At 41.0% G+C, this 11,179-nt stretch overlaps 1 protein-coding gene across 4 annotated transcripts in view; it reads right to left on the bottom strand.

The window, feature by feature from the left end:
• Window positions 1–11,179, bottom strand: part of DOK7 (docking protein 7) — an 80,944-nt gene that overhangs the window by 10,917 nt on the left and 58,848 nt on the right. For all 4 annotated transcript variants that reach the window (XM_068404249.1, XM_068404248.1, XM_068404250.1 and 1 more), the window contains 3 exons: window positions 4,960–5,025; window positions 3,843–3,914; window positions 667–819 (listed from right to left, as the gene is read on the bottom strand). In XM_068404249.1, coding sequence (XP_068260350.1) covers window positions 667–819; window positions 3,843–3,914; window positions 4,960–5,025 — 291 coding nt within the window. The remainder of the gene's footprint in view (window positions 1–666; window positions 820–3,842; window positions 3,915–4,959; window positions 5,026–11,179) is intronic.

Raw genomic sequence — 11,179 nt, 5'->3', positions numbered from 1 at the left:
AACCCATCAATACCAAATGTGAGCAATTAAATGCCAGATCCTGATTAGGGGCTTTCTGTAAGGAGGAATGCATCTCTAAATGACAATACATGGTAGGTATAATGCGTGTTTTTGTGCTAATCATCCAAGTTAAGCATTAGAAGTAAAATACCAGATCCAGATAAACGTATTTAAAAGAAAAATTTTAAAATCAAATACTTGGGCTGGCTTCCTCTCTGTAGCACTTTCACACACCCTCATGGAGAGCTGATAGAAAAACACTGTTCTATGCTTAAGCATTTGCTGCATGGCTCCAGAGTATCGTCAGGAGCACCTACACCCAAAGCCCTATTTCTGAAGCCAAGCAAGAAGAATTAAGTGTAGTCCTACTATGTGCGATGAAAATCTTGAGAACACGAAGCAAATTACTGTCTGTCAAACTCCACAGACACAGAAATGTTCACTTTAGTACATATACAATGCACCTGTCAGAGGGATGCAACATCTTATAGAACCTCATTACTTAAAAATCTTTTCCAAAAGAGTTGGCAATTACAAGAACTGCGTCACAAATGTACCAGAGTTCCACTCCTCTGTTAGCAAGAGCCTATGGGTAGATGAGAAATTAAGATCCCCAATACAGTCTGCATGACTTTGCTGTTTAAATATTATTGTAGACTTCCTTACCTCTTATGCTTGTGCTAGGTTCTTGAAGTTCCAGTTCCATGTAATGAAGTTGTTTTTTGGAAGTCGGGCTGACAGGAATATTAACATAGGTGGCTGTCTCACTGTGGGGTCGATCTGATGCAGGGACATCAGCTGAATAACCCACTGCCCCTTCTAAAATAAGTAACACATTATTATAGACACTGTTTGCAATGGCCAATGATGCATTTCATAAAACCGCAATGCTCCATCAAACGTTCTGAAAGCAAACATTTAGCAGCAACAACTCGGCTTGCCAAACAGTGCATTCCTCAGTTGTGGATGGGACATGAGAAGATTAAGGTTTCTACAGAGGAGACCCTCAGAGACTGATCAAGTCAGGATCTGTGCAGAAGACCGCAGACCACAGCCAGTGATCTCACTATATTGTGACAGAAAGCAAACATTATGCAGAAATTTGCAAGCAGAAGCAATGTATGCCACACTACCTCACAAGGCTTTCAGCTCTAACTCAGGCTAGTAAAGCCTTCTATGAAGCAACCTGTTCTAGGAAGAATGTGGAATATTATATCATCCGCAAGAGAGCAACCAAAATCACTAGAAGTTCAGAAAGTATGTCCCAAAAACAGGGACTGAAGAACAGTTTAAAGCAAAGGGAAGGCAAGCTTGAGGAGACAACATTGACAGCTTCCCTGTACTGAGTTGAAAAAGACAGGAAAGATGCCAAGTGGGGACAGACCAAGTAATAAAAGACTTCAATTGCAGGAAAAAAGTAGAAGATTAGACAGTGGGAAAACGTTTCTAGTAGTAAAGATCACAAGAACACTGGAGGAAATCCCACAGAGGCTGCAGAATTTCTGCATCTAGAAACTTCTAAAAAAGAGATAGACTAACACCTACTAGGAAATAGTTTTCTATAAAGTGATTCTGACTTAAAGACAACCTTTTTTCTACTGGATGAATTCTTAAGACCTCTTCTAGCCCTACTTTCAATTATTCTAATCTTCTCAGAAGCGAAACTAAGAGAGACGGTAGAAGGTTCCATTCACTGGCCAACCAGGCGTTTCAGCCTTCAACCCTTCAACTGACATCAGGCACCTACATCTAGTTTTTCAACCATAAATACCAAGAAACTTCCCAGAATTACCTGGGCTACAGGAGACCCAAATACAAACCTGTATTCCCGCTGTGCTTGGGCAAGGCTTTGAGTCACTTTCTCATTGTCCCACTCAGCAGGCTAGTAATCACCTGCCTGTCCAGTCCAGTTGAAGTTCTTACCCTTAAACACTTTCCGCTGTTAAGTCAATTTGAGACAGAGGAGTGCAGAGGAAAAGTGGTATCACTTTCAGGTTCTCCCTTTCCCTGAAGTTCTCCCATTAAGCCTTTCCTTGTCCCCACAGAAAACTCGTATCAAAACTTTTATTTGTCCAAATCACTGCTTTTCTTTTCTGCCCGTTCAGACACTGATGAGATGTGAATGGAGAGGCAGTAGGTGATCAAGGCTTTTTAGAGCTCAGGAGCGAATGACTTCTCATATCCAACCAACAGCAGCTGTGAATAACTGTTAAGGGGAATTTTTTCTTCTTGGACTATATTATAAATAGCAGAGAGAGCTCATACAAAGTCAGGCAATAGTAAAAGTTGTCAGAGATTACAGCAGGTTCCAGGATGATGGAATCTCTCCAAGATTAAGCTATTTAAATCAAAGGAGTCCACTATGCAGTCCAAAATTTTAAAAGCCTGGAAAGTTGCCCAATTTTCTGACAGATTTTCATAAAGAAAACATAGGAACATCCACGAAGTAACCAAACATTTTTCTGATGGTCAGACTTCAAGTTGTTGTTCCAAAGCCAGGTGTTAGGAACAAAATTAAAAGGAAAAAGAAATATCAAAGAGAATAAATTTCTATATCTTCATCAAACATCATTCTCAGAAATTATTCTCAATTATTCTGTCTAAAGTATTTCAAAGGAATTTGGCCTGACTGTGACAAAAGGGATTCCGCAGAACCATAGCATTGAAAACCTGCATCCCAAATAGTTGAAGTTGTAAGCAAATGACAATCTTAAGGACTGATACAGAGTCATGAACAGTCAGTCATGAAGGAAAAGATAATTTTTCAAGTCTTTCTATACGCTGTGAAAGTGATGTAGCAGGAGTTTAAGTGAAGTGTCCTCAAAGCTAGATAGCACGAAAACTAGCAAACTTCTCTATAGAGCTAAATAGGTGAAAGGTTTCTGGAAGCTGAATGTCATATCTGGTGCAGACAAGCCATGTGATTTTCCTGAGTACTAAAAAAACACACATACAGAAAAATATATTAATTGGTAGGGCTTTGTGCAAGAAAAGCAAAAGAAAAACACAGAACAAAGAAACCCCTGGCAACAATCAAATATTCTATTCAAAGGAAAAAAAAAAAAAAACAAAGAACAAAGCTGGGCAAACTTGAATGGAAGGAAAGGAAAAATCTTCTGTTGTTTAGTCTGTGCTATCTTAATAGAAACTGTGCTTTCTTTGTAAACATAGAAATACTTGGCTTTTCATTTTTCCTTCAAATAAAAAAACCCCACTCATTAGACACTAAAAACTGGCTTATATTTGTTTGAAGAGAAGGGTTTATTTGAAAAGCACAAGACAGTCAAAAGACAACAAGGCACACACAGAGCGCCATGGGCAAAGACAGTGCTTTCAGCAGTCCGTTCTGGGTGGACAGGGGTAGAAGATGCTTACAAGAGAGGTCAGAGGACCAGTATTTGAGATCATTATGGAAGGAGAATTTGAAAGAAAAACAGGCCAAAATGCATGGTTACAACATTCTGAAAGAAATGGTAGAATATCATGGTTGCTTGAAGAGAAAGTGGGAAAAGGTAGGAAGAAAAAAAGATAGTTAAGCAAATAACAAGAGAAAAGTAAAAGTATAATTGGGTGGGGGAGAAGACAATTATATTTCAAACTGGGGTTTTAGCCCTTCTTTCAGCAAGTGTTAGTTATTCGTATTTTCTACCCTGTGTAGGCGTCATTCTCAGAAATGTGCAATAAATAACACAGAAAGAAAACCACCATCATAAACACAGCCTCGAGATGTGTGTGTGTGTGTTAAAAATTTAGAAGAGATCACAGAAAAAAAAGGAAATAGAAAAAGAAATAGGAGATGTTAGTGTCCTCTAATGCAACTGGCTGCAAAGATCTTTACTCACCAGGTTCCTCAGAGCTAGTAGGAGTTCCTGGTTCTGCAGGAAGTGTCAGCATCTCATAACCACCTTTAGGACCTAGAATACAGGGACACTGTCAACGGCTTTGAATTTAGGAATTTGCACAATGAAAACAAAGTATATGATTTTCTGGTTTTGACTTGTAACCTTCTAATCTGAATAACAATACTGAAAAATCTCAGAAAGTATAAACAGTGGCTGGTGTTGTCTTTTCTGCAGTGGTGATACCAGCATTCTCTAATGAGTGCAACAGCAAGGAAATAAACATTAGGCCACTGAAGTCAACAGTGTATTTTGCTGTACATCGATGAGGGAGCAAAGCTGTCTTGAATGCATGAATCAGGGAGAAGCGTGTGGGTGATCTTGGGTGCATCTGGAAGACTCTTGTTAAAATTCCACCTCCAACATGATGGATAACTTCTTGATTTCTGACAAAGCTCTGTAGAAAATGCTTAAACTAGCCCTTCCAAAGATAACTTTGCTTTCCAAGTGCTAATCATCATCTTTGCAAGAAGCCAGTTTGCACAACATCCCAGTGCTTCCAGAGCACTAAGCTGAAAAAAGATGCCCAGGTTCCCTCATGATCTCAGACTCCACCCCAGTTCAAACAAGGCAAGCTAAAAAGCTATGCCCATAGAACTAAGATGTTGGGAATAATTTTGAATGACAAACACTCATAATTTTATCTGCTGTTGTTTTTTTTTTCTCCATTATCGTGAAGAAGTGTCTTTAAATGTGATGGGTTTTTTTTTTTCCCACCACATCATTGTTAGGGTATAGGATTTCTCATGGCCCAAGGTGGTTTTTTTTCGTGGGTGCTCTTTGTTAAAGTGCTGGCAGCATTTTACTGCTGTGAATAAGATTATTGCCTGTGCTCTGACACTTATCTCATCTGTCATTGCCTCTTCTAAACTTATCCCATCTGTCAATGCCTTTCTAACAAAAACCCTGCAAAGTAAAATACCCAAAGAAATACACAAGTCTTACAATAGGGAATCAAGTCATACACTACCTTTAACTTTTTCTGAAGTTTAAAGTAATTTAAGTTTAAATTAGTTTAAATTTACATGCACACACATTCCTCACAACCACTTATACTTACCAGCTTGGAGACTGTGCCCTCTATGTACTTTCAAAGACCCAGAAGCTGCCATGACAGAAGCACCACCTGTTTTCGAAGAGAGATTCACATTAAATCTAAATACCTGTTGCTATTATTAGATATCTGCTCCGCATCAGCATTTTTAGCAGACGTTCCTGAAACATCAAGAAAAAATTTAGTAAGAATTATAAGTTATTGTTCTTCATTTAAGCAATGGGTTTTTTCCTTTTTTTTTTCGTTAAATTCTTTATCCTGAGGTTGTGGCACTATAATCTAATTTTGTTGTTTTCTTTCTTTAGAAAGAAAGGGTGCCTTCTATAAAACTTCAGGATACTCACCTCCCTGTTTGTGGTGAGTACTACCTTAACTCACAGAGATAGTCATCTTGAACTGAGAAGTAAAATGCCAATGAAAACAGTGGGGAGCTGCCTTTGCAATCCATAGCATAGCTTTGGCAACCACAAAGTTTAAAATGTTCATTCAAATCTCATCAGACTGGATCCAAAAACCTATTAAAGTTATTGGGAAGAACTGTACCACCCTCAGTAGTCCACCATCCAGTTTTAGACATGCATAAACCGGGGCAGGGTGAAGGGTAGGCAAAGGGTCTGGCTTCCATGGGGTTTGAATCCAGGTCATAGCTGGTTCTTGCAAAATACCGTTCCAAGTGTTACAGCCAGGAAAGCTTTACCGAGGGCACGTCAGATGGCACAGTCAGTCTCCTTTCCCCAGCCCTGTTCAGATCACCAGGAAGCTGTTCCAGGTACAGTATCAGGTATGGAAGTTTGAGGAAACAAGAGCTAGCAACTCGGCAACCTACAGAGTGATAGGTGTGTAGTGTGGTTTGTCCACGTACATGTATCCCTTCTTTATTTAACCAGTGAACTAATCAGCATTACACCGACCTGTTCAGTTAGCATTATCCCTATCCAGCCATGAACATCTTGTCTCTACTGTTGTCACTCTGGGCACCTTAATCAAAATGAGTGGCATTTACTTCCTCACATTAATAATTTCGAGGGAACTTCTTGTGACAGTAAATGGTACTTAACAGAAATAAGGTAGGAGGTGGTGTTTATGAGTAACCCTGCCACTGGTGACAGGGCAGCTGTGCCGTGAGCTGCTGGGTGATGGGGATCAGGTATAAAATTAACACTCTCTTCTAAACTGATGAATAGTGTCTGAGCAGGTGAGACACTTCTCTGCACATGAGTTTTAAAATAGCATCCAAAACTTACCGTCATTCTTATGCAACATGAAGAAAATCTATAAGATAAATAGCAGTCTCAAATACCTAAGAAATCTGCCTGACCTAGGAACCTAAAGAAAATGGTAATTTCTTGATTTTTTCCCCTGCATAAAGTATACATTCATACAATTTTTTTCTAAATCTAATAATTTCCAAGCTTATAAAATTATCCCTACACTCTTATAAAATAAATCTAAGTAAAACCCACAGATTATTTCACTTAGTGAGGACAATGGATTAAAAAAAATAAAACACCTATTTCAGAAGTGCACAACTGAACTAAAACCTTTAGTTTTGCAGTCTTTGTGTACACAAAAGCATGTATAGGGTAATCCAAGGCTACAACAACAATTTTCAAGCATACCATACTGAGAAAGTGATTTTGTATTTTAACAAATTAGATCAGATTGTAGAACCTTTGCATACTGTGGTGAGGACTTAACCATTAAAAACATTATTTGAAATTTTGTTTTTAACAAGACTGCTGATAAAAATAAATGCAAAAATAGGACAGCCCTGGACTGGCTGATTTACTTATACTTTCACTGTAACCAACTTTCCTTTTTCTCACCTCAGATCATCCTGTCTCTGCATTATTAAGAATACACTTGATGCAACTGAAAGCCTTACCTTACTTTGAAGAAAGACTACAGCTTTATGCTAATTGCGGCTTCATCACAAAACTAGTGTGTTTTTTCTTTCCTCCCTCAAAAACTTAATGTAATGCGGTAGAAATCATTCCAGAGGAAACGTGGATTTTTAAGCAACATTTTTAGGATTTGTGAAAAGCACACAGGACGGGAAAGGAGATTTTAAACAGTAAGATATTCCAGTCCATTTATGGTCAAGTTGAAGTTTTCCCATTTGGAGCTCGTTTAAAAGAACTACGTTAATGCTTCGGGATTTGACCTGTTGTGTTTTCCTCATTTTCAAATCTGGCAACTAACAAATATTTACATAGTCAAATCTCTCATGGAATTTTTCTGAAGCTTTGAACTGCGTCGTATAAACACATGTCAACAGTGATCAACCTAGATATTTTCTTCCTTCTTCCTTACAGCTACCATATAAACTGGTTTGTTTCTCATTTATAAATCCTAGGATAACATTTTCAGGAATGGAAAAAAGCAAGTTAGCAAGAGATATTTCTGAACAGATAAAGCGTCTAGCAGAAGAGACATGCTCCCTTCCACCCCATCATTCTTTTCATCTTACAAGGGGTTGTTAAGAATCATTTTTTCAGTTTCCCCTGCCATCCAGTTCTGTGTGGCTGACTCACTCAAGTCTTTGCTAAAACTGAGTAGCTCATCAAGAGAGTTGTTTCTGTTCTACTTCCCTCGATGTGTAAGACGAAGAAGATATTCAAAATGTGACAAAATGAAAATATGCTGCAGAATATTTTGCATTCCTACATACGATTAGACTCAAATGTCTGACGTAGCTCAATGAAGACAACCGCTACTTGAAACATTTTTCTAACTTCATAGTCATTTCTTTATGCCCACTCTTCAAAAATAAGCACAGTTTACAGCACATGTGCTACAAGAAAGAGCCATGAAAAAAAATAACAAATGAGAGGGAAGCTGGAATACATGCTATAAACTGAGCGTAGACAGTTTACATTTTCAAATCCCATCACCTATCACTACGTGGCCAGTGAGCAGACACATGCAACACTACACTGTGTTTACCAGGTGGTCACTTCTCACTGCCCAGCCTCTACTTTGCCTTCATGGAGTAGGTCACAAACTCTGCAGATCTAGGCTATTAAATTTGCTGACAAGGAGTCAGGACAAAAGAAAACACTATGCTCTGTGATAAATTATTGCTTCTTATTGAATTAAAACTACCTTTATCCCATGGGACAGGGTACTAGAAGGTAAGGGGGCCCAAGATAGTTGGTTAGCATTCAAGGACTGCTTCTTCCGAGCTCAAGATCAGAGCATCCCAACAGGTAGGAAGTCAAGGAAGAGTACCAGGAGACCTGCATGGTTAAACAGGGAACTGCTGGGCAAACTCAAGTGGAAGAAGAGCGTGTACAGATCATGGAAGGAGGGGCTGGCCACTTGGGAGGAATATAAGTCTGTTGTCAGAGGATGTAGGGAGGCAACTAGGAAAGCTAAGGCCTCCTTGGAATTAAACCTTGCAAGAGAGGTCAAGGACAACAGAAAGGGCTTCTTCAAATACATTGCAAGTAAAACCAACACTAGAGGCAATGTAGGCCCACTGATGAATGAGGTGGGGGCCCTGGAGACAGAGGATAAAAAGAAGGCGGAGTTACTGAATGCCTTCTTTGCCTCTGTCTATACTGCTGGAGGTTTTCCTGAGGAGCCCCGGACCCCTGAGGCCTCAGAAGAAGTCAGGATAGAGGAGGAATCTGTCTTGGTTGATGAGGGCTGGGTCAGGGACCAATTAAGCAACCTGGACGTCCATAAATCCATGGGCCTGATGGGATGCACCCGCGGTGCTGAGGGAGCTGGCGGAAGTCATTGCTAGGCCACTCTCCATCATCTTTGCTAAGTCGTGGGCAATGGGAGAGGTGCCTGAGGACTGGAGGAAAGCGAATGTCACTCCAGTCTTCAAAAAGGGCAAGAAGGAGGACCCTGGTTAACTATAGACCGGTCAGCCTCACCTCCATCCCCGGAAAGGTAATGGAACAACTTGTTCTTGGTGCTGTCTCTAGGCACATCAAGGATAGGGGGATCATTAGGGGCACTCAACATGGCTTCACCAAGGGGAAGTCATGCTTAACCAACCTGATAGCCTTTTATGAGGACATAACCCGGTGGACAGATGATGGTAAAGCTGTGGATGTGGTCTATCTTGATTTCAGTAAAGCATTTGACACTGTCTCCCACAGCATCCTCGCAGCTAAACTGAGGAAGTGTGGTCTGGATGATCGGGTAGTGAGGTGGATTGTGAACTGGCTGAAGGAAAGAAGCCAGAGAGTGGTGGTCAATGGGACAGAGTCCAGTTGGAGGCCTGTGTCTAGCGGAGTCCCTCAAGGGTCGGTACTGGGACCAGTTCTATTCAATATATTCATTAATGACTTGGATGAGGGATTAGAGTGCACTGTCAGCAAGTTGGCTGATGACACAAAACTGGGAGGAGTGGCTGACGCACCGGAAGGCTGCGCAGCCATTCAGAGGGACCTGGACAGGCTGGAGAGTTGGGAGGGGAGAAACTTAATGAAATATAACAAGGGCAAGTGTAGAGTCCTGCATCTGGGCAAGAACAACCCCATGTACCAGTACAAGTTGGGGACAGAGCTGTTGGAGAGCAGCGTAGGGGAAAGGGACCTGGGGGGTCCTAGTGGACAGCAGGATGACCATGAGCCAGCGGTGTGCCCTTGTGGCCAAGAAGGCCAATGGCATCCTGGGGTGTATTAGAAGGGGTGTGGTCAGCAGGTCAAGAGAGGTTCTCCTCCCCCTCTACTCTGCCCTGGTGAGGCCACATCTGGAATATTGTGTCCAGTTCTGGGCCCCTCAGTTCAAGAAGGACAGGGAACTGCTAGAGAGAGTCCAGCGCAGAGCCACGAAGATGATTAAGGGGGTGGAACATCTCCCTTATGAGGAGAGGCTGAGGGAGCTGGGTCTCTTAGCTTAGAGAAAGAGGAGACTGAGGGGTGACCTCATTAATGTTTATAAATATGTAAAGGGCAAGTGTCATGAGGATGGAGCCCAGGCTCTTCTCAGGACATCCCTTGACAGGACAAGGGGCAATGGGTGCAAGCTGGAACACAGGAGGTTCCGCATAAATATGAGGAAAAAACTTCTTTACGGTGAGGGTGACCGAACACTGGAACAGGCTGCCCAGAGAAGTTGTGGAGTCTCCTTCTCTGGAGACATTCAAAACCCGCCTGGATGCGTTCCTGTGTGATATGATCTAGGTAATCCTGCTCCGGCAGGGGGATTGGACTAGATGATCTTTCAAGGTCCCTTCCAATCCCTAACATTCTGTGATTCTGTGATTCTGTGATTTGTTATTAAGTACTTTGATCCACTCAGCCAAGCAACATTTCCATCTCTTCCTTTGAAAACATACTTTGCTTAAAGGAGCATCCAGAGCCTAGAGCTACTGATTGACAGGAGAAATACTGCAAGTACGCCAGAAGTTTTTTTCACACAAATGTAATAAAAGACTTCCTGGTGATGTATAATTGCCCTATAAAACTTCCCAAAATCTGTTCTTCAGTTTTCAAAGTAATTAGTGTTGTCCAAAAGAACCACAGAGGATCTAACTACCTCTAGCTATTACTCATCTTCCCATGCTGTAGGGCCACTCCAGCCCAGCCTCCCATCCTTAAAAATGCAAAAGTGTTAAGCTAGAATCATTACCATTTTCCTGTACCAGGAAACTCAGTGTTTGTTTTTTGAAAAATATACCTTCAAAGATGCTTTATATACATTTGCTTCAAAAATCTTGATGCATCTGAAGATCAGGATCTACACTGGCCAAGAATGAAGGTCACGTAACATGTTTCCTTAATATAAAAAAGGAAAAGCTGAAATAATCACTATGTTTGCAAATAAGGTTCCTCACCTTTGTGTTCTAGAAGGCTGGGATATTTAATTTCCCCAGATTTCAGTATCAGAGAAGGCACGGGGAAGCAAATCAGGAATACAGAAAAGGCAGGACTAGAGGGTCACTGTGGCATGGATTTACCACCTTCTGTCACCCCCAAAACTGGAAACAGGAACCTGCTGGACCTACTCAGCCCAGAGGATGAAGCAGCAGCATTTGGATCATTCACTTGCATTATGGTTTCACCACAGTGGCTTTTTTTTCCCCTCCTGTCAGGCCCCTAGTAATTCAGAGAGTCACTAAGGCCAAGGTTTAGCTTGTAAATGCAATCCGTTCTTTAAACAGCTTACTTAGACCACTTTTTTTTGAGCTACTATTTTTCTTCCCCTATGAAATTCTTTTGAGTGCACTCATAAAATAAAGCACAATCAAGAAAGAGCATGTCAT

Source organism: Nyctibius grandis, chromosome 6 (assembly GCF_013368605.1).
Source record: "Nyctibius grandis isolate bNycGra1 chromosome 6, bNycGra1.pri, whole genome shotgun sequence".
NCBI lineage: Eukaryota > Metazoa > Chordata > Aves > Nyctibiiformes > Nyctibiidae > Nyctibius > Nyctibius grandis.
The sequence above is the reverse complement of the archived record's forward strand: the minus strand, read 5'-3'. Positions and strand labels throughout refer to the sequence as shown.